This window comes from Hypomesus nipponensis, chromosome 6 (genome assembly GCF_054491055.1).
Source record: "Hypomesus nipponensis isolate SF chromosome 6, ASM5449105v1, whole genome shotgun sequence".
Lineage (NCBI taxonomy): Eukaryota > Metazoa > Chordata > Actinopteri > Osmeriformes > Osmeridae > Hypomesus > Hypomesus nipponensis.
The window spans coordinates 8,158,569-8,185,120 of record NC_140366.1 but is presented as its reverse complement, the minus strand read 5'-3'; the positions used below and the strand labels follow the sequence as shown (position 1 = coordinate 8,185,120).

At 43.6% G+C, this 26,552-nt stretch overlaps 1 protein-coding gene across 1 annotated transcript; it reads left to right on the top strand.

Annotated features, from left to right (window-relative positions):
* Positions 1-391: 391 nt before the first annotated feature.
* nudt14 (nudix (nucleoside diphosphate linked moiety X)-type motif 14) lies at positions 392-26,228 on the top strand. Its single transcript, XM_084700700.1, has 5 exons — positions 392-533; positions 12,545-12,588; positions 16,932-16,996; positions 18,215-18,509; positions 21,280-26,228. Exons 1-5 carry the CDS (start codon positions 453-455, stop codon positions 21,527-21,529), a joined length of 735 nt encoding a protein of 244 aa, XP_084556826.1. The 5' UTR covers positions 392-452; the 3' UTR covers positions 21,530-26,228.
* The last annotated feature ends 324 nt before the right edge of the window (positions 26,229-26,552 follow it).

The window sequence follows — 26,552 nt, the reverse complement described above, 5'->3', positions numbered from 1 at the left end:
TTGCATCGATTTCACCTTTCACCTGACAACGGTAAGGACAGAAGGAAGGTGGGGAGCATCATATGGAATGATGCGTTTAAAAGGCATGCTACAGCAATTCTTGCAGGGGTGTATTGTTACAACCTGACAGACAATGTAATTGGTTTCAATGTCCTAAACCATCCTACACTTTTTAAACACTCATAAAGAAATGTCCATTCTCTTGCATTGAAAGTCTCCCACCACATTACTTTAAACTCGTAATAGGAAATCCATGTTATCCCTAAAACGATATGATAATAAACAAGAAGCATAGAGTAGCCAATTATTAAGTAAATCGCAGCTAAAACGCTTGTTTAATTTGTCCTTCCCAGGCACCCGTAGACATTTGTTTCATTCCCCACAACGACCTGCGGTTGTGCGATCTGTACTGTACGGTGACACCGGTGGGCACTTTCTTTGCAGTCCGAAAGATGGAGCAGATAAACAATATTGAGGTTGGGCCATGCACCAACTCCAATTATCTGAAACCATTCAGGGTGCATTATAATCAGGTGAGTGCTTACTCGCTTTAACGTTCTGGACTGCGGACACATCACCATTCATTCCTATACAGCTAGCTGACAACCCAATGCTAGCCCAACCCCCCCACTAATTTACCATAGCTAGCTAGCCATCATTATGCGACCTTAAAGCCTTAATCTTCACAAAACGACACTGTCTGTATTGAAGTGGGGTTAGCTCGACTTAGTCTGTGCACCGTGCATAGTAGGTAGAGTCGATGGTAGCTATTTCCTTCATTACTTAGCAAATTATGTTGCTAGCTATCTCTCTTCCTTTCTAATTCAATCTTGTGTCGAAAGCATATACGAATAGCTAGCAAGCTGGCAAGCAAGCTAGCTAGCTAGCTATTTTACTGAACTGTTAAGCTAGGTTGCCTTAACTCAAGGACCACATGCTTTGCATTATGCTAGAAAGGTTCAAGGCACCCCTTAGCTGGTCATTTTGTGGCGAGATCTAAATTGACAGCCTGACGTTAATAATATCCTAAGTTGGATGTTGGTTGACTTCCTGTCACTGTCAGCTCTAAGGCCATGTGATGTCAGGCCAAGGGGTGTGTAAAAACAGACAGGCTAGCTAAACAAGCATAGGAGTTTGCCGACGCTTGCAGTGTAGAGCCGATGCGTTTTATTGGTACTCATGCCGGACCTGTGTTCTCTGCTTGCATGCTAATCAGATGACTCAGTCTCGACTTATAGTAAAGAACCTCTGCTAATGAAAGACACACACACACAAATACTGGTTGATTTCATGAAACGTGCTATATAAATGGGCTCCATAGTCTTGGAGAATAATGCCTCATAGCCGTATGCTAAGGCACCTTCTACAAGGTTATCAGATTATTGTTGTTTCAAAGGGAAACTGGTTGTTACAAGAAGACACACATTTTACTGTGAACTACAGAGAGCAATGCCAAGGTCAACCATGAACAACGCCTTTCACCATCTTTACTCTTGTGTTTCTTCTGAGGTTTCTATGCAAGAGTTTCCTTTTTTCCTCCTGTGAACATGGCCAAGGGCAAGCTACTCTGTGCTATGGATAGAGAGCTCTTAAAATGCTTGCTGTGACAATAGTTCTTCCTCATGAAGTTCTGACGTGCCTACTTTCAGTGCCTATTGGTTCTCACACCTAAAACACCAGAGGAACCAACATTTGAGTTTAGTTGGTTTGTGTGCTTGCTCGGTCATGTGCCAGCAACCACTAACACGAGTGACCACTCCAGCATGTTGCCTTATCTTGTTGTTCTTTCAGCATGTTGTTTGTTTCTAGATGTCAGGGTCATTGTGTTTCACTTGTATATGTCCACTGTTTGGCTCTAAAACTTAATAGGATTTATCATCCATCATAGAATTATCACTCAGTCTTTATACATTAATGACATTGCAGAGTAGTAGTCTAGCCAGGCTATTCATTTGGAGGTGAAATGGTTTGTGTTGCAAACTAATTATTTATTTGTGCTTTATTAACTTATAGTCATTGTCAAGAATAGCGCAGGGACAGCTCACTGTTTGTACGGGACTACAAGGACAAAAGAGAGGAGAGAGCCACATTTGGTGGTCTGAATTATTCATCAAAACTGTGAAAAAGCATCACAAGTGGCAATGGGGCTCATTTCTTTTTGTGGAAAAAAGGAACACAATAGCTCTGTTGTTGCAGAAGCATCTGTTGTGGAAATGAAGAAAGTACGTCCTTGTAGGCTAGGTTTGCTCCTCTGCCTGTGCTAATGTTCTGTGTGACCCCCCCCCCCCCCCCCCCCCCGTCCTTGCTGCGTGAGCACTGCAGTGTTATAGTGCGTGCGGTGTTGTCACACATTCCGCTGCTGCCATGAGGGGCAGAAGGCACCCATCCCATCCAGGCAAGCAGCTTCACATATCTGCCTCGCGACAGACACACACGAGTGAATGGTCGAGTTCTAGTCTTTGGAGCCAAACCAAACTTTCTCCAAATCCCACATGGGGCTTGTGTGATCCAACCCGTGTAGACACACGGCCACTCGCGGAGCCGCGCTTGTAGTGCGGCACAGCGTCAACGGTCATGTGCCCTTGTGATGGCGTGGAGGCTTCTGGGTCCCCAGTGATTTTTTTTTAATTTTTTTATCCCTGCTTGAGAAGTCTTTTCGGTAGCAGAAGCAGCTCCGCAGAACTGAGTCACAACGCACTACCACCCACTCTTGTCCCTATTGGCACTGCATGTGAGAAGCCCCCGCTGCACACACACACACACACACATGCAGACACACATTGACACTGACACCTGTAGCCCACCATATACCTATTCTCATGTTCTCCATTTCCATCTATTTGTTAGGGAGCCAGAAACTTCTTTTCCTCATGCCCAAATGCGGAACGAGGTTTGGGATTACTTTTTTTTTTTTTGCAACCCACCCCCGTTCCCCATAGAAATGAACTTGTGTTAAAGATGTAGCGTTTCAGGATTTCCCAAATGTGTCGCAGTGAGGAAACATTGCCAAGTTGAGCAGATGCTGGGATCTAAGATGACTTGAATTTCCCTGTCGTAGGCTCACGTCCGGTGACTGCTCGGCTATTTCTGGTTGTTGGGGGGGGTCAGGACACATGCAGCCTAATTTGCTTCAAGTTTGCATTTTCCCTCGGCTGATGTCTACTATTGTGCAAAAGGTCCTTGAAAATGTAGCCTAATTTCGTCAGAAAGCTCTGAGACAAACTTTATTGTAGGCCTTTAAATGGTTAAATGTATCAAGACATTGATACATGATTGACGTGTCATGAAAACTGTCAAGTTCAATGTTCTGAATATTTAAACATTAAATTCTGATGAGTGATATCAGGCCCTCCACTTTTGTTTCTCTCATCGTTATGGTTGGTTATGTTACTCATATAGAAGAAAAAGTCTCCTCATCCCTATGTCTTATAAATTCACCACATTTGAGCATAGAATAGTCTAGAATCTATGCTTTTGTCAGCCCCATTATTTATTCTCTGCTTTCGTTGATGAACAAAGTGTTGAAGTGAAAAGCATGTTATAAAATGATGCCCGATTATTTGAACGAGACCTATAATTTCCACTGTCAAGGTGTTTTCTCTTTGGGATATTAATAGTGAATGTCAGCAATATGATGCTTGACAAAGAGAAAACGCCTCAACAGCTTGACACTAGAACTCTTGAAGTCTTCCTTGGCTAAATGTAGGCTATATTTTCTTCCTGAACGTAATGCCAGTTGCAGAGTTGACTGAAATAGAAACACAGACTGTCATTCTGAGACGAGACACATGCTCTATTTCACACACACATATGGAGGCAGGTCCATGGCACGAAGCACAGGTGTGTCTTTTTTACCATCTTAACTAATGAATGAATTAGGAGAACCTGGTAATTACATAAATGGGCCAAGAGCTCAGATAGTTAAGGAGTGTGAATATGTGTTTCGCACATTGACAAGAACGTGTGTATAGGGCTTGTGGACAAAGGCAGTACCCTTTGCATGGGGTGTAAAGGAAGAGCAGATGAAGACAGATTTCAGAGGGGGCAGACAAGGTATGCGCCGGGGTTAGGAGGCCATGGGAAAAAGCCCCCCCCACCCCACCCCCCGGCCCACTCCCACCCTCCTGCAACCAGGCCCCACCGAGCAAGCTGTAAAGGACTCCCAAGGAAATGGGATTTCTTTGGCCGTAGGGAGGCAGATGTGGCGGGCGGAAGGGGCCAGGAGGCAACGGTGAATGCTCCAAGGCTCTGATGAGCAACATAAAGGTGCGAGCAGCCTGCCTGTGAGCGCTTCCCATGAACACTGACCCCCCCCCCCCCCCCCGCACCCCCCACCGCCCTCCTATTCTTTCTCTCCCCTTGCAGTTAAAACAATGAGGGTAGGGGTGAGGAGGAAGGGGGGTTGTGGTGTAGTGCAGAGCCTCATCTCTAGTCTTGTTGTCCGGCCTATTGACCAAAGCTCTCAGTAGCGTGCTACAGAAAGTGAGCCTTGTTAAGTTAGTCCAAGGAGGTCCTCTTACGGACAGGTGGTCAGCGGGGATGGCAGTGACCTCTGACCCTGATGTGCTCGCGCTTGCCACTTACGCTCCTTGGGGGCCTTATCAGCTGAAGGCTTTTAGAAGTGTTGAATGCTGTTGTATTCACTTTTATTTTGGTGGTTGTTACACCATGTTAGTGCTTTATGTGGCATATAAGGTGCTGGGAAATGGAAGTCCATTCATTATGTGTCTTTTGTCGTTCATCAGAAGGTACAAATCTCCAGGCAACTATCCATTTCACACTTTGATTTTATTTTATTTTTTTACTGCTATCCCACCAGTCTGTTCTGTAAAAATGTGCATTTTGACCTCAGGCAGGTTCAACCAGCCAAGGAGCAGCCCTCTTTCACACAAGTGCGCCAAAAATACACCTCTCACACTTTCCCAGTGTGAGACGTTGCCAAGATGACTTGTCACTCACACCCTGACGTGACACGCGTGCATGCGACCGCGTCCTCCTCTGTATGCGCGCAGGACGGGAGGGGCGGTGTAGGAACACATCGTTTGTTTCCCAGCTCTGTCAGTCAGAGGGAGGGGGGGAACACACTTATGCACTCTCGGAAGCCTGTTTCATGAAGGCTTGCCTTCAGAAATGCATACATTTACTACCTTGAACACATTGTAAACACATTTCCTTTCTAGGCGGATCCCACCTCCGCCTGGAACAGCCCTGTGGAGCCGTAGTACTGTCAAAGGACCCTTTTTTTTTCTAGAACCACCGTTTGGGAACATTGTTTTACGTCCTGTGGATCACTTTCCTGCGAAATTTGATTGTTGTACTGGACAATGGCACCAAAACCATAGAAAATACGTCATAAATCATGTACATGGCCTCAAACACAAAAAGTACAGTTCCCCTCATTTTGCTTTTCACCTCTGCTGTCCTGTGTCAACGTTTCTGAACCACACAACCTAGTCCTAGCCCACATCCTAATCCTAGCCTTCAACGTAGTCCTAGCCCACATCCTTTTTTCCCCTGATAATGTGCATTAGCTCACTTCCCCGTGGTTCAAGCCGAATCCAGCATTCAAAACGTTAAAACGTATCGCATTGTTCTAAAGTCAAGAAAACGTCAGAAAAAAAAGGGTTTTCATCTCATCCCAAAGTATCCATCAAGCAGCTGTTAAATTGACCCCTGCGGAGTGGGTAATTCAATGTGACCCTGGAGGGGCTGTAGGCTAGTTGGCGGTGAAGAGCTGGGATGCCGAGACTGCGGTCCCTGGAGATCAGAGGCGGCCTCACGGGGCAGCTCAACCCTGAGGCTACCACAGTAAAGGGGATATGGTGGGGCTGTTTTGACCGCTACACCTGAGAAGAGAGGTGCCGCGGGGGTCGGCTTGAAGGGGGTGCAAGATGGTAGGTAGGTGTGTTTGGGTCAGGGGGACTGAGGGGGGGATGGGGACAGATGGAAGATAAAGGAGAGACCACCGAAGACTCCCCTCTTGTTTCTTATCCTTTTCATCCTCTTTCCGTCTTCTGCTGTGTGTGTGTGTAGAGGGTGTTGGGGAAGGAAAGGCGGGGGGGGGGGGGGGGGGGGGAAGAAACGCCACAAAGACTTTCCAAGCTGTGTCTTTGCCCCAGCTTCCCTGACCCTAACCATTTCACTCATTCAAAGAAACACAGAATCCATTTCGTTGGGGGCAGAATCCAATGGGTGTAATGTCTATCTGTCTCCCTTGCACCTAGAAATGTTCCCTCCCGTTATCCCTCAAACGTGCAAGGATTCAGAACTCACCGTCAAGGACCAGGTTAGAACTCTCTCCTCAATGACGGTTCGTGGCTCCTGAACTTCCCGCCACAGAGCAGGTGACTTCTTTCAGACTGCCGCAAGAAATACTTGGGAGCTTTCACCAGCCATTGAAAACAATCTGTTTAATTGTTTGCATTCAGTGACCCAGCAAGGTAATACTATGCCTAGGTGAATTGCTCGCCCAATTACCGCAGTGACATGGATTCTTTGTCCGTGCCTCTTGAATTGGCTGGTGGCAAGATTAGGATCAGGATTCAACCATAGGCTACCTCTGGTCGTGTAGCTTCATCGTCACCACGCCGACCAATGGCGAGGGGTGTCAGACGGCAGTGGAGAGCAGCAATGAAAGAGCTTGAATGGGGAAGGGAAAGAACCCCCGGCTCAGGGCTTGTCTGTGTGTGTAAGACTCACAGCACGCGCCACACAGATCAGCCACGACTGCTGGAAGGCCGACTCGTCAGTCTCGGGATGGCAGATCACACAGTGGACTGAGCTCATTGTTGGTCGATGGTAATCTCTGGGCCCTGGTTCTTGTGTCAGGATCGCTGTGGTGATCCCGAGCCCCTTGGGTTTGAAACAGTCTTATCAGGTCCTAAGCATAACAACAGTTATGCTTAGTAACAACAGTTATGCTTAGTAACAACAGTTATGCTTAGTAACAACAGTTATGCTTAGTAAGTAAGTAAAGTTTATTTGTATAGCACCGCGCTACACAACAAAATGCATGAACATTTAGAAATAGAAAAACATGACAGACAACCGTAAAAAAACCCTTGACTAACTAAAAGCCTGCTGGAATAGCAAAGTCTTGAGTTGCTTTTTAAAAGCTTCGACAGAAGTTGCACACCGTATAAAGGGAGGCAAGGCATTACCACAACCTAGGGGCTACTGCTCGGAATGATCGATCCCCTCTAGTTTTAAAATGGGAACAGGGAACCACTAAAAGCTTCTGATTTAATGACCTCAAATTACGAGTGGGGGTGTGAAGCTGTATAAAATCTGAAATGTAGGGAGGACCTTGCAGGCATTATGCCGTTTGTCCGTCCAGTCATGTCTCCCTTCCTCGATTGCGAGAAAGAAAAAGTGTGACGCTACTACTTACCTGTAAAACCTTGGACTTTGGACCTTTTTCAGAAAACAAAGAACTGGCGCACAACAGGAAGACGGGTCATTTAGAGGTGTACCGCACATCCTGTCTGGTGTCCTGAACACACTTTCACATAACGACAAAACAAGACAAGCTCTCCCCCCCCCACACACACACACACACTCGCTAATATGAATAGCTTAGCCAACACATGAATGGTGTGAGGGGCGTTCAGCACGTGATGCACCCTCTGTTGCTCGCAAGGATGCCAGTGAGAAGGGAGACTTTAATCTCTGGGAAATTGAACAGCACATGGCGGGAATTAAAAGGCCGCCATTGTATAACAGCAGCATGACGGCCAATTTAATTTTTCAGCAGCTGCCGGGGTTGCTGTGTTAGAAGAAGGGGCGGGATGGGGGGGGGGTTGATGCTAATTAGACTTTAAGCACCTAAAAAGAACAAGACCCCCCCCCCCAATTCACCACACCAGCAATACACACATCCTTCAGTAGCCTACTTCACGAGAGGCTCTCTTCATTGCGCCCAAAGCCAGAGGGACCACGTTCATTTCAAAGGTCCCGCAAGCTTCCTCTTTTCTCTCCCTGTAATCTCGATCTTAATCCATGTCGTGAGTGATTCTCAAGGGGGTCTTCTGGGGGGATATCCACTCTGCCCACACCAAGTAGCCTCCACTAATGACAGATTTGGTTGGGGGTGTGGGGGGGCTCTCCAACCATTTGTGAGAACATGGTACCAGAGAAGGAGGAGTAACAGTGAATATGTCCAAATGGGACTTGGTGGAGTCCCATTTGGAGGAGGCATAGAGGCTGAATGTCTTCCACAGAATATGAGGTCTTGATTTATACTTGGCCAGTTTTGAAAATTGTGTATGTGAAACTAGGGAATGGAGAATGTTGGTGATGCAGGCTTGCCCACCATAACGTTTTGCAAATATGCCAGAAGAGTTTAAGATGAATCAGAGGAATCAGATTCTATGAGATTTTCACATTTGCAGTACATACAAACATCCGTGGCAGAAAGCCATAGCCCATTTTTCCAAAACGTTATTGGCATGGATGGTCTTTGTTCTCCGTCTGCCTTTTAGCCTTGTGAGTACACCACTTGTGTTAAGAGGGCTTTGGTTTGGATGGCTAAAACACGCTCCCTCCTTGTATGTTCCAGACATAAGCATGAGCAAGCGACCCCATGGACCTGGCCTGTTGGTCTTGGAGCTAGCACAAGTCTTTTTCACGTTTGATCCGACTCCATTCGGCCTTTCAAAGAGCTTCATTGTGTCACCGATGCCTTGCTCTTTGATCCCCCGCCTTCCCCCTTCCCACCCCCCAACCCCCCCTTCCTCCCCATGCCCCAAGCACCTAACACCACCTCCTGGGGGACAGCTAGACCCGGCAGCAGAGGACCCCTTCTATAGCGCCACAGCCCACTCCCCTCTCTGGTAGATCGCCAGCTGCCCCCCAACCGAGAAGCGCTAACAGAACAGACGAAAGAGTCCGAAGAAAGTAGAGTGGCACGTGGCCAGTTCCAAAAGACTCCGAAGTGTGTGCTTGTATACTGTCTGAAGTATGTACTTGTGTACTGTCTGAAATTTGTGCTGTCCGTGTCTTGGCTTGGCTTATAGTCTAATCGTTGGGTTGGTGGGAAGTTCCTGATTCCAACCTTTGCCAACCTCCTTTGTTCTGCTTTAATGGATTTTGGTGTTTCAAAACCCATTGACACTGTATGACTATGTTTAGCCTGTGTTCTGCTCCTCTCTCCCACCAACCGTCTCTGGAGGAGGGGATCCCTCTCAAAATTTGCTCCTCCCAAGGTTTCTTCAATTTTTTTCTCCTGTTGGGAGTTTTTCTGGGAGTTTTTCCTTGTCTTCCTTGAGGGTTTAGGTTGGTTGAGGGGCAGTTCTATGGGCGTATGTGAAGCCCTCTGTGACATGCTTGTGTGTGAAAAGACTATACAAATACATTTGATTTGATTTAATGCTTCCTTACTGTAAAAAGTTAACTTTTTCATGACAATTGGGGATAGATTCCCAAAACCAAACCGTTTCGGAAAGGACTACGTTGTTAGCTTTTTGAGTTGAATTTATCAGATATAGGGGTTAAACCTTAAACCTTTCTTCCAGGAATCCCAGAGACCAGAAACAACATTGTGTAAAACCCCATATGAAAAATGAATTGCAAATAATAAAAGTCCCACTGGCCTAGCCTACTTCGTACCTGTAAAAACTTGCTTGTGGTAGTAAAGAAATGTGTTGATCCCCTTTTAATATTACACTTTGACAATTCCCGCCCAGTGAACTGCCTGACGTTGCTTTGACAAACAATCTAGAGTCTGCTTGGAATCATTCAGTGTGCAAAACAAAACTCAAAACTATGCTGATAACCACCAAGCCCTGCGTTTGCACGCAAAGTAAATCAAACCAACACTTGAGTTGTGTTTCGTTGAGCCTGCTTCCATGGAAAAGTGAGAGAGGGGGTGTGGGTGACTTGACCAGACAAGAATGAACGCGAGCGTCATGTAAGGTACTCAATCTTTCTGATTGTTGGCACGGGAAGCTATTGTTTCAGTAATTAGAACCCAAACTTCTAAACCACAAGTCTACGCCACAGCCGCCAGACTCTTCCATCATGCCCCATCCCCGCGGGGAGTGTGTTACCTTCATCACTTTTTCCTTTCATTTTTCACAGACTAGTGCAAGTGCAGGGTGTCATCTGTGGCCCTGGTTCTACGAAACAAATGTGCCCGTTACATCTAGTGGTCGTCATTGACTACCGAAGGGTTTCCATAGTCACTTTTCTCTGTTCCGTATCCACCACTCATACCCCAGATACCTGATATGGGGTGGGAATCTTTTGATACCTCACGATTCGATTCAAATCGATTTTTGGGGTTACGATTCAATAAAAATCGATTCTTGATTTTTAACCAAATTTCGATTCAATATATTTGATTCCAGTTTGTTGTTTAGTGTTAGTTGTTTCTATTTGTCTGTGATAGGCAGTTAAGTGTTGACGTCAAAAATCCCACAGTATCAAAACCTTGAAATTAATTGTTTTTCTTCCAGTTTAGTAAACTCATTGTTTGTAAGCGATTTTTGAAATTTGTGAATCAATATGAATTACTAGAAGACTGACTCTCGATTCAAATGCAAATAGATTTTTTCCCCGACCCTTATACCTGATCCTATTTTTTTGTTATTGGACTCGTTCTGACACTTTCACAAAATCACATTTCAATAAACGACTGTAGGAAGTAGAATACTACTCACACATTTCAATAAACGACTGTAGGAAGTAGAATACTACTCACACATTTCTCACAGTCTGCACACTTGTCTGACACTGATTGTGCTCTTTTACTTTTAAATTGCTTTAATTCACGATTTATTCTTCTGGGCTTGGCTAATGTCTTCAGGTGGGGGGAGGGGTGATCCAAACGTGGTCACTGAGGCCACATAGCCCGGTTTCAGTGTAACTTAAAGTCCCCCCCCCCCCCCCCCAGTTTGTGTATTATTTGATGGTCAGTCGGTTTTGTTTGTCTTCAGCCATTTGTTTGCTCTCTGCGATGACCCTTTGACATGCCTCTTGGCGGCACTGAGCACAACTCCCGCCACACTTTGGAGCCAAAAGACGCAGACCAAATGACCTGAAAGCAAACATGACCCGTGTGGCCTCGCCGGCCGTGCTTTGGTTGCTCTGGCTATATGCAAACTCACTCTCCGTGCTCTAATTTTACACCTAAGCTTGGGGTTAATGACGCATAGAGGCCATTATGCGAGCTTCACTTCTTATTAACCAATCAAACCTTTTTATGCGGATGACCAGGACCTGTCTGGTCATGCTAATGTTGTTCTGCTCTGAGGTCGAAGATGCAGTTCGGACATTTGAAGGCTTCGTTGTTTGGCTCAATGAGCAGCTTGGTGATCCCTGTCTCTTGTCTCTGTCGGGAGTTTGATGCACGTCGTGCTGTGATTACCTAATGACTAAACCATTCCAATCAACTAGCCTCACTGTTAGTTAGCTGTCAAGCATGTAGGGGAATAGTGAAGCCATTTGCTTGATCGTTTTCTGAAGGAATGTTGGCCAGTCAATGTTAATGGTCCTTAAATGTTTTTACCTATATAGTGGCTTGAGGATAAGCTTACTACACAACAATCTAAAATAGATGTTAGTTGCGTCAAATGATGGTAAATTAGGGCACCTTTACTTATAGTAACATTTTAATGAAAAATATTTGTATTTATGGTGTAAAAATGACTTCATTTGCATCTTTCCCATAGTACTAAGCACTGTGAAATAGATGTTAGGTAAACAGTTGATAGCATGAACTATGGAATTTATGATTCCAATCATTCACAACTAAAAAGCAAAATCACAGGGATTTAGTATAGTTGGAACAATTGTTATGTTTGGTGAATCTGGATTAATCCTTGTGGATTATTTTGATTCAAACCTGCTTGACCGGTGAACTCATGCAAAATGTTATTTACTAAGCTTGTCTGCTTGTGCGTACGCCATCCCCCGGCAATGTCCCTATACTTTAAACAAATAGTCAAATCTTATGTAAATTGTACCAGATTACAAATAATAATTCGGACTAATTTACTGATGGCAGGTGAAGTGATATCAGAAATCTACAGTAATTATGTGGGCCCACTCTGTACCACGGTCTAAAATTTAAATTTCTAAATTTGCACAAGAGGCATAATTTATTACAAAAGCACCTCCTCTTACTATCAGTTCATCATGTGTGAGTAGTGCACAGTAGCCCTGTGGTAAAGTACCTGGTCTTTTACGTCTTGTAAAGTCTTGTGGATGTGACAGAGAAAGTTTCAACTTAATTTTGAATGTCAAGATGGAGATGACTTAGCATTTAACCTTCTAGCAGTATACCATGAATTGTAGAGGAATACAAACCTGACACAGTAATGACTTGAGGAAAAGATCTGCTCAATTCTGATCCATCTGGGACTCAAGTACTTTGCAATCTTGTTTTTTTTTTAATTGTGTTATTAGGTTACCTTTCCTGGAGTAAAATGTCTTTGTACTTAATGGGTCACCTCAAAACCCAAGTACTAACTTGAAGCCAGCCCCAATATAAAATAAATACATTTTACTAATCTAAGATTTGTTTGTGTTTCATTTTCTTTGACAGAATGGGACAAAGAAATCATGGGACTTCATGCGGACCCATGACAGGTAAGAACTCAAATACATTTAAAGATGTGTGTTAATATCAACTTGAACCATCCTATCTTATGTGTGAAATGGTCACAACTGACCTCATCACCCAGAATGAATATAGTGTAGCTCCCTCCAGAGTTAAGCACAAGGTCTTGGTTTATTATGGGGTTTTATTTTTACTTCACGATAGTATAAACCCGTGAGAACTGGGCGTACACAGAGATAAACAAAAGACACAGAAATAAGGATCTACACGCTAGCCAATACAAGCTTTGCACTTAAATACATCACAAAACACATTCAACGAAACATACCTCGTAGGCTGCCTTCCATTTAAGAGGGGCTAATTCCAATAATCAATCTATATCTTCTTATTATATTCTTGATAATCTTCTTATAATTTGATTCATCCACCTAGCTTGAGAGCTCTTGCTATGCCGCTTTTAGATCTACGCTTGCAGGTGTTGTGCCCTTTTAATTGCGTGCGAAAAAGATCGCTACTAATGAGTTCCGCCTCTCAGAACTCCCATTATAGGTAGGAACCAAAATATTGGAGGCAATTACTTTAAATGTGCGGCGGTTTCATAGAGTTCAGCAAAATGATGTCAGGTTTTTCTACCTGGCTGCTATCAAATACTCCCTCCTTTTTGAAAATATCCACCAAAAATGGTCATAAGAACTCAGGAAAACTGTTTGTTGTGACTACTTTATGTATCGTATGCAGGCGACTTTGTTGTGTCCTAAGATTAAATGTATGTATTTATTTATAGGTTGAATTAGTGGATGATTGGCAGCACATGGGGACGGTGTGAGAGAAATATTACACTTTTGTGTGAAAGCTCATCGTTTACTTCCTACCTGTCGTTAAGGGAGTGGTAACATTGTGCCCTTGGGTACGTTTTGGGTCATTTGAAACCTCTTTTCCTCCTTCCTCAACCGCTAATATAGGTAATTTATTTGACTGGGAAAGGATGGTGTGACAAAGTAAAGAAAAAAAAAAAGAAAAAAAAACTGTCCTTCCCTGCCAAAACAAACTCTCAAGGAAACCTCCAAAATCATCCATTTGAGACCGTTCGAAATCCCAAGTTTCCTCCAAGTGACTCTCGAGACGTTTTGTACCACAGATGATACAAGGAACTTTGCGTCCTAATTACAATTCAAGGTTTAGCTTCATCTTAAGGACTTGGTTCCCATAATGATACTTTTGTTAAAGGGTGTGTGTACACATGTAGCCCTCAGCAGAACATTTTTATGGGGAACAGTGTATGGGATTCTTACTCAAAGTGCCTTGCAAGTAAGGATGTCATATCAAGTTTGAAGATCTCGGGTGCAGCTTTCAAAGCTCCTCTTTGTTTGAAAATTTGAGTTTGAGCTGTCGTATACATTACATTACATTTAGTCATTTAGCAGATGCTCTTATCCAGAGCGACTTACAGTAAGTACAGGGACATTTCCCCGAGGCAAGTAGAGTGAAGTGCCTTCCCCAAGGACACAACGTAATTTAGAACAGCCGGGAATCGAACTGGCAACCTTCAGATTACTAGCCCGATTCCCTAACCGCTCAGCCAGCTGACTCCAGGGAATGGAGAATCGTCGGATGGTCAAATGGAGGTGCACATCATTTCTTTCATACATGTAGTCTTGTATAATATTGCCTCCTTTGCTATTATGTTACTAGAATATACCGGTGCATGTAATAGGGATAGATCACTGCACTCATAAACTATTAGAATATGCCTCAAAGAGCATTTGCTTGAAGTGGTCTAATGTTAATAATGTGACGTCCTCCCCTTCCCATATGGTGTATGTGTACAGTACACCCAGCAACTTGCCTTTGTCTAGAATGAATGGAAAAGATAAGCACTATTTAATCACATGGTTTGTATCTGCCAGCCATAGCGACACATTCTGGTTCTAAAAACGATTGCTCTGGCACGCAGCCCTTCAATTGGCAGTACAATGGACTTAATCATGACAAACATTTTAGGCCTAAACGATCACAATTGTTTAATTGTATAGTCTACAGCTGTACCCTTTTTATTGGTGCATGCATACCTCTTATCATAAACATGAGGCCTTGTAAGTATCGCGTCGAGCAAGTTTGCATTGCACAAATGTGTCAACTGAAATGCGTGTGACCCTGCATTTACAGGCTCTAAAGTGGTAGTGTTATGTTAGCGCATGTGTTTAATGGAGTGCTGGCGAAAGAGCATGTGTTTATTGCTGTGAGTGTTTGTGTGTGTGTGTGTGTGTGTGTTTTAAATGGGTTGGGGGGGGGGGGGTTGAAAGGTAAAGCCATTAAAAGCAGCATCTGTTCAGGTCATTAGTGGTACCGGGGTAGTCCTGCTGCGGTACCCCTTTGTGACGCTCTGTCCTCTCTCACCATGGGTCTCTGGGAAGGAGAGGAGGAGAGGGCCACCGAGAATAGTAGGTGTCAGTTGGGAGGGTAACTGGGGGGGAGCAGAGGTAGTGCAGCATTGTGGAGAATGTACTTTGGTCCCGCTGCTATAGACAAACAGTCAAGCCGCATCTCATTGTGTTCACGAGCGCTTTCCTTCCGCCCATAGTGTATACAGCAGGCTGTATTGATTGAGTCAGATATCAATATGGATACGTCCACGTCAAGTGTGCTTTGTCCTCTGCCGCCCATATCGAGGGGTTTCTGGTGACATAGCCTTTACTCAGGAAGTAGGTCTAATCACTTATCAATCTGGCTGGCTGTTTGGCTTTCTTTGATCACATCTCAACATAGGAAAAACAAATTCCTCCTCATAAAACAAATGAGTAACATACCGGCCCTATCCTATCCTTGTATGACCAAAAGTATGAAACGTACTTAACAAGCTCCATTCATCGCACCTACTGTGGAAAACTGGTGCAGGCACGCAGGCTGTAGCTGCATCCATCTCCTGCTGGATGACCGGAAGCCCCGTGGAGAGAGGTCTTCAAGCTTAACGGCGCGTGAAACGTCCAGAGCGCCCGTTTAGCCGCTCTTCGGTTTAACCATTAGCGCTGGGTTTTTGGGGATGTTTTCTTTTTTTTTTTTTTTTTTTAAGAGGGAAGTGAGGGAATTGGTATGGAACAACGGTACAAGCCCGGGCCTGCCTCAAGGGAGACGCTTCCAGGCCACAGGCTGCTTTGTCCCACTTGGACCCTGCACTGGTCTGGGTTGTGCCTGCACTGGTCAAACTGGTCAGGCACTAGATAATCAGTCTATATTGTATTGGACATGGACTGTGTAATGGTCAATACGGTTTTCCGTCGCTTTCAGTTGTCACTGAACCACATTGAGACCAGATTGTCATGTGAACCCGCCACAGTTTCAAAGACATTCGTGCTTTTATTTGAACAGTCCAGCTGCACAACAGCAAAAGCAATAGGAATGTGCAAGAAGGTTGCTGAATGCACTGGAAGACCATCAGCGTAGCAAGTGACTTTGCTAAATTCTTATTTTTTTGGTTGCAGTAGGCTACAAATCAACACAATGAGGGTATAACTGACTTCCTTTTCCTGACAAATAATGAAAGAAGGAAGGGAGGTGTGGAGAAGGGATGGCGTGTTGATAACCGGCGGGGGGTTTCCATAGATGGCCATTCCCTGATAAATCGCCTGAAATTTAACAGGGACTTTTTAATCAGGGGCTGAAATGCCACTAAGGAGTAATGATGTCTGAAGATAAAAGATGACGTTGTTTGTGTGTGTCATTGTTTTACCTTGCAAGACAAGACTGCGTCATCACCAAGTGCACACAGTATGTTCATGCACATGTCAATATTGATGATTCATATGACGATTGTCTGCGGTGCCTGTGTGCTGTCGGAGTGGACCGGGCTTAACTCGAATCGCCTGCTGGTCTCTCTCTTGTCATGGGAAAGACTGGGCCGGGCTTCCTGCCTTCAGACACATCCGCTTTCCCAACACAGACGTCTCCACCGGCAACAAAGCAATCACAGTCGCAAACCGTCAACAGCAATCCCTCCCTTTCTTACACACATGTGCATGCACACACTCTCATGTACTGAAACATTTACCTATACGATACTGAACCCAATGGTTAAAATACCATCAAATACTCAAGGGTAGACAGTCTGGTAGCTAGTCCTGGTCAATGGGCTTTTGAGTGACCCTGTTCTCATTGACCCACCTGTTTTGAGGCTTGTGACATTATTGCAAAGGGAATCCTACCCTTATTGTGAATGATTGTGTCTTACAAAAAATGATGACCATGACATATGGCTGCAACTGTCTGACAGTCACCCTTATTTCTCTCTTCCGTTGAGTAATAATTAATGAATTAATCTCTACCCCACAACTCTCTCTCTCTGTCTTTCCCCCTCTTTCTCCTTCTCTCTCCCCAGTGTGTCAGTGCTGATCTTCAACACCACCTCGCACTGCTTCGTACTGGTCAAGCAGTTTCGTCCTGGTAATATCTCCTCGCTCCCTCTCCACACTCAGTAACGTCATTCGCTTTGTGAGGCCAATCCATGTACGTGGGATCTGTAAAAAGAACAAATATATTTGAACCTACCACTTCAAATGTACTTTCCCCTTGAATGGTAGTTCTGTGAGAATCAAATCCCAGATCAGTTCTATAATGTACTCGTTATACCCAATACAAGGTCTGTCCAAGAGAATCTGCTAACTTCTTTGCCAGCACCTGTGCATTTGATCTCATTGAATTTCACTCGAGCATGCCCGCTGCAACAATATGCCCCCTGCCAAGTGGCAAACGATTTGCCTGGCATTTGCTGAAGCATATCTGAGGAGGTGAAATTACTCTCTCTTCCTGTTTCTTGCCCTCAGGGGTTTTGAAGACATTAGCCATCTCGAGGAATGCCTCTTATCCAGTTAGTTGGAAGTTATCCAACCAGCCCATCGTGAGGCCTGATGAGATTCTTCATTGCAAAATCATCTCATGCACACACACCAGCATTATTCTGTACAATGTACGCATAAACAAATCTGCAGAAACAAGAAGGCATACAAAGTTAATTAGGTCCATGTTTGTTTGACTCCCTCTTAGAAACAATGCTGCCTCGTTGTAGGCTGCAGGCGCCCTCAACATAACTCTGACTAACCTCTTTTGTTAGCCGCAATGTCGCGAGGGACAGTGCGACACTGCAGCGCGCTGTACAGAAATTGCTAGAAGGCCATCCATTGAAAGTGACTTTCCCCCCCCCCCGTACTTCTCCCTCTTCTTCTAAAGAAACAATGCATCAGAAGGGGCTAGCTCTGACCCTAAGGTATTGTGCTTTGTTCAAAGCACTCGCTGGCACACAATCAAAGTCCGCTTCATTTCTAACAGGCCCGTCACATTATTTTATTACTGTTTCTAAATATCAAATGCTGCAGGAAACGCCTTTGAAAACAGTGAGAGAGACGGGGTTCTTAATACCCCAAGTCATCTCCAGTGACAGATTGTGTGATTGTTGCGCCTCCAACTGATCCGCAACTGTTCTCGCCTTGGATTGAGAGCCCACTGTATGTCCCTCCCACCCCCATTTCAATCTGTCATTCACAACTCCTCCCTCCTCTCGTTTGCCTTCTCCCTCCCTTCTCCCCCCCTTCCTTGCTCTCTCCCTCCCTTGCCCTCTCCCCCTTCCCTGCCTCCCTCTTCCCCATCCCCTCCAACAATGGCCAGCCGTGTACATGTGCGAGTGGGAGCGGACCAAGCCCCAGCCCCCAGAGCCGGCCGAGGAAGGGGCCGCCGCCGAGGGGGCCACCTCCGCGCCGCAGGCCGACACCCCGGGTGGAGCCGCCCAGGAAGGGGAGACCCCCGGCCAGCCCCCGGCCTCAGCGGGGGTGACCTACGAGCTGTGCGCGGGGCTGGTGGATAAGCCCAACTTGTCCCTGGAGGAAATCGCCCGGCAGGAAGTGCTGGAGGAGTGCGGCTACGACGTGCCAGTCACCAAACTGAGAAGGATCACCTCCTATAGGTATGCAAACAAGACCGGGAAGGAAACGGTGGGAACATCCGATTTACCAACACTGAGATTCCAATCTGGAGGACTAACAGCAGGTGCACACAAGCCATCGTATTGAAACCCACCCCATATCCGATAAATAGTTGATTGACCAGATTCTGGTTAGAGGGAAATCTGTTTTGAATGGGAGAACGGCAAGACCCATCTGCCAGAGCAAATAAACCATGAGGTGGCAGATTGGTCTGGTTCCCAGGCTAGAGTAATAGTGCTTCATTGTCCTCTTATCAGCCCTAAAGCTGTAGAGAAAGAGGCCTGCAAGTCACAAAGCCCTCTGACACCTGCCGGGCTGTGTGGATCAGAGGAAAAACCTCCACTGACACAGACCCACACACAGCACTAAAACATTTACATTTATACACTGCCAAACCTAGTGGAAATACTATCAAATATTCAAGCATAGACACGTAGCACACACACACACATCACACCCAGCTGCCACTCTGTCTTCACATGCCCACTGTATTCTGCCGACCTCACGCCACCTGTCTATCAACCGCTGCTTGATATCTGGGATTAACACAGCGGCAGGACTAAGTGCACACCCTTTACGAATCAGGTCCAAATCAATCCTCCCAAAACTTGCTATGCAAGATTGACAATGCTTTGACCCAAAAGGACCCCATTCCCCCCAGCTGTCATTTACCCTGGAACTCTTCCTTTTGAAACACCTCCTTTTGAAACACCTCCTTTTGAAACACCTCCTTTTGAAATCACATTGAGACGAGTCTAAACGCTTTACCCTGTTTATTTTAGTGCAGGCAGGGCCTTCTTTTTAGTTCACACAGGTGCAAGGGTTCTTCAGGTGAGGATCTGTGCCATCAACGAGAAACAGCCTCTCATATAATGCACTCCCACTTTTACAGCTCTCTGAAAGTCTCCTGTGATTTACATTGACATTACATGTTATTCATTTAGCAGAAACTTTCATCTAAAGCAATGCACACATTGCCCGTGTACTGTAGGAAGTACAGTAGAAGTGCATAGTATTTCGGTGGTCATGATGAAGGACAAGGAATTGATCGTTTCCATTGCGTTTGCGTGGGAAATTGTCGGCATTTTCCTGCTTGCTCGTAACCACAAGGACTTCCTTGATGGCGTGTTGCAGGCACAGCAGTAGCTTAGCAACAGGTCATCGGCAAAGGTGTTCTTTTACACATTTTCTTCCATTCCTACAGGTGATGAATGTTTTGATTATTTCGCTTTTGTGTTTTTGTTACTGCAACGATTGTTTTGTTTGCAGAAGCACACACGGTGAAATATGTCGATGTTCCTTCTCATTTTAACATTGATATTAATGACAGAAACCACACAAGTTTTTAGTCTGTGTTTGTAATAAATGATGAACGCATGGAGAGTGCATGAATGTATAGGATCTGTAGAGTATCCAGGAAATTATAATAAATAACCATACACATCATTCATTACAAAACAAATTATCTTTGGTCACAGAAAAACGTTTGTTTTTAAGTAAGTAAAAATGGAAGAAACATTGCATTTAAAGAGATCCATTCAAAGTGTCTTAAAATAAACTGGCATACTAAAGAAATAATCAACACATTATGACTTTTTTCCCCTGAAGAACCAATAAATATATATATCCTTAAAGAGGGTTAATGACGGCTGTGCATCTAGAATATGCTAGTTATGAAGAATAACAAAGTGGACAAATTTCACATAACAATAATCATCAACAATATCCAGTAGCCAAGACACTGACATTCTCCTCCAAATATGCTTCCAAATTGACTTGGCACATCCGCTAGCTAAGTCGATGATGTGTCTATCCATGTTGTTGTGTGTGGGCTGCTCCCATTAAAGGATCATCTTAACCCACATGACCCCTATGAGAGGTGAGCCCAGTGGAAGTATTGCAAGTGATGAAACGCCTGTATCTCTGCTACAATGCAAGCATCTATGGGCCTCGTTCGTTTCCAGGACACGCATTACTCAGTCCCTGATATTAGGGCTCTGTGCTGTCAGCGGATGTGTGGCCCCCTCAGGGGTGGAAGAACACTGTCTGGGGGTTTTCTGGGAACACATTCCGAGTCTGCCTTTGAGTTTTGGAACAAATCAAGCAATGTGCTGAATATGGGTGTAATTGCAATATAACCCAGTTATGTCTAAACAAGTAGAAGGTACTATACTGTCCATTACTATGTTGAACCTCCTTGAGAAAACTGTTTAGCGATGGGGGTACTTCTCATTGTGTTGACAGTGAAAACGGGTAGGTATCCAATTCTACACTGTGTTATTCTGAGCCTCAATACCCTAAACAGATCTCATTGGACCAAGATTGCTTCAGCAAATAATAGTGCCCCTAAAGGGAATGTACGTGTGATCCTGTTGTGGTGGATAGCCCCCATGAGGACCCCCATGACAAATACCCCCCCACCACACTCCCCCTAGACCTCCCTCATGCTCAGTGAGTGGTGGCTTGGTCAAAACACCATCCCCAGGTAGCTAGACTAACCACACACAGACACACACACTATAAGACTGTTCTATTCAAAATGTATTTGACTATCTGGATGCCATAAAACAAGTGATTTCAGCATTTAATTGACTCGACATTTCAATGATATTTGGAGCATTTCAGTCATGATGCCAGCTGACTAATGCAGAAGTACAATTCAATGACAATGGGCCATAGCGGCTTTTTTTGGTGACAGAATGGCAGTCATTGATAATGGACCCCCACCCCCCGTGTGCCCCCCACTCGCAGGTCTGGCGTCGGTGTGACGGGAGCCAAGCAGACCATGTTCTACGCCGAGGTGTCGGACGACAACCGCGTGGGCGAGGGCGGAGGCGAGCCGCAGGAGGGCGAGCTGATCGAGGTGGTGACGGTGCCTCTGCACGAGGCCATGACTTTTGCTTATGACGAGAGCGTCCCCAAGACCATGGGCGTCGTCTTTAGCTTTATCTGGTTCCACAACAACATGTCACCCAAGTACAAAATCTCCACCAACGTTTAACCAACATTTCACTGTCCGACCACTCACCTCCCCCCATAAGCAACATCCCCTGACCCTTAGCCTCCCACCAGACCTGGGTTGAAATAGTATTCAGCATTATATTATTGTTTAATATTGTTTTCAGGTGTGCTTGTTTTTCGCCTTCCCTTGGCTGGGCAGTTAGGTATTTTGGGCTGTATTACATGCATTCCGTTGTGGCTATTGTGCCAGGCAAGCTAATTCCAGAGTGACTTGAATGAATGAATTCAATACTATTTCGACCCATATCTTCCCTCAGTTTCCTTTCCCTCATTGCCTTTGCTGGCTTTATGAAGGCCATTTTGTGGCGTTACCAACAGTGTTCTTTTTGGGCTTGTCCCATTCCTCTTCTTTTATGTGTGGTCTTATAGTAACTACTTTCCTCTATACATTCGCCATATGCTGACGAACACCAGAACTTATTTTACAATTCTTAATTGTAAAAAAAAAAAAAAAAAATATATATATATATATATTTCCTTCTTACGATTAAGTCACTCTCCCAATGGGTACGATCTCACAAAGATGGCTACTTAATAACAGCTTGATTTGGCTTCATTTGTCTGCCATGAAATAGTCCATGATCCAGGAATGCAAAAACGTTGCTTCGTCAAAGCAGGGCCTACTTAATGATTGCCAATGATGAGTTCAGGTCAGTTAAACATGTCTCGGCCACTTCCTCTATGATCCACAGCCTTGCAGCAATACCTAGCATAACTCGGCGGCCACCTCACTGGTTTGATCATGTTTTAATGCCCCAAGAACAGTTGTTGGTAAAAACAGATGTTACACCCTTCTGCAGGAATATCACCTACCTCGTCCCTTGTAGCGCAATATATCTGTTCATGACCCAGGAGGATTCACAATGGAGATCACAATGTGTCAGGAACTTTTGCCGATGCTACTTTGGAAGATTTCCAAAACGGATATTTCACTGCATCGTCAAGTTGTTTATGATCTTCATATGAAGTCAATCCAGACTCTGCAGTTTGAATCGGCATCTCAAGGCTCCTGGAATGTCCCGATTTCTAATATCAATCGCGACAATTATTCCGATGATTAAGGTTAAATGTAGATTGACAACCTAGATTTACAACCGAAGTGTCGGCACTCGTAAGAATCCTGAGAAATTGCACATACAGGCTCCTGTGCCAATTCTGCAGAATGCTGAATATTTGAATGGCTGTGTAACTTAAGAACTACCCAACAGATATGTGTAATATTTAGTTTGTGGCGGGGTATTTACTGCGTGAGTCAACATGCCAAAGGGCATTGATTGTGACATGGCTATTATTACTGATATTACTGATGACCAGATTTTGGAAGTGCTGGAGCTGTTTGTTGAAACTGAACCATTAAAAGTGAGAGAAGGCAGTGTGACAAGGTCACAACCCCTGCTTCAAATCATGTCTTAAAACATCTCCTTCCCTCTCCTTATGAAGAAGGCAAGCCCCTATAGGTTGCAATAAAACAGAACAAGAAGAAGTGAATTTGTTTTGGGAAACTAAAAACCATGCTTGTGTAATATCTGGGGAATTTCTGAATCCACGTGGCCTAGCTTCCTGAAACAGCGCACAGAGCCCCTAGTGCTGGTTGAGAATTCCCTTCTCTTTTTTTCCCCACTTGAGCCGGATAAAGGTGTAGAATTTTGTTGATACCAGTACTGTCTCCCTGGTTAGGATGGGCATAGCTCTTAAACTGCGACATGTTGTGATTTATTTTCCCGCCATCAAGTAAAGCCTTTCCTTTGGCTATTTATGCTATATTAAGAGGTAATGGAGATATATGCTTGCTTATGCTCCATGATGTCAGGCTCAATGAAGTCCTCCCAAAACTTTTCATTGAGCCTGGATAGAAGATCCATCTATCTATGTATGCATACATTTATTATTTTGAGTATGCTGCATTCAGAAGTAGGCCAATACAAGGCCTAAAGGTTCTTTTTTTTTAATTTTTTTTTTATCAAGTATTACATTTGAAATCAATGTAATAAAATACATAATTGCGATACATATCTATAGATTTTTTGTTAAATGATCTCTACACTGTATAATGGCTTAAACTAACAAAATAACCCATCTATAATAGGTATTGGAATAAGTGTTCGATAGTTTGGGGCAGAGGAAATTCACAAAAGCACTTGCTAACATCTCAGGTCCAAACGTTTTTTCCTCCTTGATTAGGTGTAATTCAGGAATTAATCCCACAAATCTTAAAATTCACAATACAACATTACTGACTGACCATTTATGCGAGTTAATCTCTTTTCTGTGTACTGTATTTCATGACAACATAATTTCTTAATGACCAAAACATGATGAAAAAGGCAGGTTGCAACAAACAGAATGCATCACTGAACACTCCTATTTTTAGCTAATTGCTTATGATTACTATTAGACAATGTATTAACCGGACTGTTTCATTGACCACAAGCAAGTGTGATGCAAACTATTGTAATTGAATTTATTAACTAATATGCAAAGCTTTAATAACCTTTTGGATCGATTAATCTGTATTGATAAATAGCCCGCCTGCCAAAAATGTTATAATCGGTCACCTCTATTCCTCAGAGATCTATAAATAATACATCACTGGACGCAGATGGGGATTCACTACTTGAGCAAAGTTTGATGAAATATATCATTTCTGTGTATTTGGAGCCTGAAACATCTCATGCCAGGCGTACACCACAATAGTGTCAACATTTCATAATACTGTATTTCATTCGCTTTTCTAATTTTTGCTATAGATATTAAAACTATGACGATGCCGTGGTCCAGAGAGAAAGTATTAATCAGAAGTTTTTCTACTCAAACTGTAGAGGAGACCAAATCTCTGCATTCTTTTAGGACTGTTGCATATGTAAATGTTATCCTATGAGCACAGAGTTCTCCTTTGAGTCTCTCTCCCTCCTTTTCAAATCATTCCTTCATCAAATAGGATTGCATGGTTTTGATCTGATGGGTTAAAGTTTTTAAATATGATATCCTTAAAAAAACAGAGGACCCATGCTATCATGCTAATTGAGTGTTAAGTCACCTTGTAGTCTTTCGATGAACATGAGCTTGATGCACACTAGTTTTGATGCCAAAACATCCATCAACCCTTATTGAGGCAGCATGCTGCCTTTGTTAGGGATACAGTCCAACATTTCTTTTCTTTAATTGAATCAACACATTGATCATGACGCATAAAGATGGGGTGTAGTTTAAAAACACGTATCAGGGAACTATTAGCATCTTAACCTTCATTTTTCCATAAACCTAAACCCTGAAAACGCCAATCTTAACCAGATGTGTCCTCTGCCTTTGTTCCTGCGACAATCTTTTTATTTGATGTATGTCTGCCAAAATTTAATCCAGAAAAACAAGGATTTTGGAGGGTAGGTTTACTGACAGTCCATATCCCTGCTGCGACAATTGTTCAATTGAGAACTCCACCGAGTGCTGTTCCGTTGGTGCTCACCTGTTTTACCTATGACAAGGTTGGTATTAATAGTGATATCAATGTTTCTACAGACCAATAGCCCAAGTTTACATGGCAGTACATTGGTACGCAATGATGTCACAAGGTGTCAAATCCTTCCATAGACCCAGCAAATAAGCCATGCTGTAAAAAGCCACAATCTCAAACTTTCATCGGTCAAAAGCAAGCCGATTGAAAGTCCAGTATTGTGCCATTAACTCAAATCTGTAAGCCATCCTGTCTTTTTGCAAAGACTGCAAAATGCTGAGGCAGGCTTGCTGTGTCATTCTTGCCTATGCTGGATACTACCGTAACACCATGCGACATTTCTACCTCCATTACTTGGGCGAGTCGGCAGAGATTAGTCACCTCACCTTGGAGCATACAGTACAGCAGGTAGTACTTGGTACAACACCAACATTTGCGTGCTTTGGCTCAACCTTTTGAGGACAAACATATCAAATTTCCAACTAAATATCGGAAATAGCAGACATGTCCCTTTTTGGTGGAGTTCTCTTGTTGATAAAATACACTATACGTCTCCCTGTCTATATGTGATGCATACCACTTTTTGTACTATGTGTACTCTCTGTATTGAAATAGTTGCCACTACAACTATGTTTGGGATTTTTTATTTTTACAAGGGTGGGTTTCTGAGAGTATGGATTGTAGGTCTATGAAAACTGAGATCCAGACAGAAACACTCAATTTGTTTTTAACAGTACATAAACGGTTTAAAATGCTGCTTGCACAGTTTTGAAAAATGTGTATTTTCAATGATGATAATGAAGTCGGTCATGAAAATAGCAGTTGCTTCTATGTTTTTAAGAAAGGGTTTTAAATTGTATGAAACCTGATAGATTTTTGTTTCTGTTAAAGTCTTATTGCGAAGCAACTTTTTCACTTGTGATTTTTATGTGTCTTACACTGAATATGTGTTACTTTGAAAGAGTTATCTGAGAAATAAGCATTGAGGTGTCAGAATTGTTTCTGCTTAGTTTGAAGTGAATATTCATTGTGGTCAGTGTTGTTAAGTAATACTTAAGTTTTATATTTTTTAACTTGTTTCATATATTCTTTTCAATATTTCACAATTTGTAAACATTATGGCACTTGGTGCAAATATATATATTTAAATAGGACATTTTGCATGTGCACTAACTGTTTCATTGAACTGCATTATGTGTAAATAAATGAGGTTTGATGCCTGAAATCACCCCTTTGTCTGAAAGTCCACTGATTGCTCTTTCTAATGGGACTTGAGTATTAAAGTGGCCTGCCACAATTGGAAGGAAACATTATCAGTTTAATATTGCATATAATCTTGTAATCTTATACTTAATCTTTAATTTATTGTTGAGTAGAATGACATAGAAACTAGATTTTAAATTGTTTATTTTAAACAACATTTGCACTGACATAACTAATGAAGCAATACTGTATAGAGCCATGTGAGTTTGTGTGTAGTAGTTGCAATAAGTAAGTTGTAGTAGTAAGTGGACAAATAAATGTATGGCTGATCTATTAATTGATTGTACAA

What these genes read in the sequence shown, in the direction of transcription:
- nudt14 (XM_084700700.1), top strand. Translation starts at nt 453, where the DNA reads ATGGAGCAGATAAACAATATTGAGGTTGGGCCATGCACCAACTCCAAT. An exon ending in TCAGGGTGCATTATAATCAG is followed by an intron (nt 534 to 12,544) that starts GTGAGTGCTTAC and finishes TTTCTTTGACAG; the next exon opens with AATGGGACAAAGAAATCATG. An exon ending in AGAAGGATCACCTCCTATAG is followed by an intron (nt 18,510 to 21,279) that starts GTATGCAAACAA and finishes CCCCACTCGCAG; the next exon opens with GTCTGGCGTCGGTGTGACGG.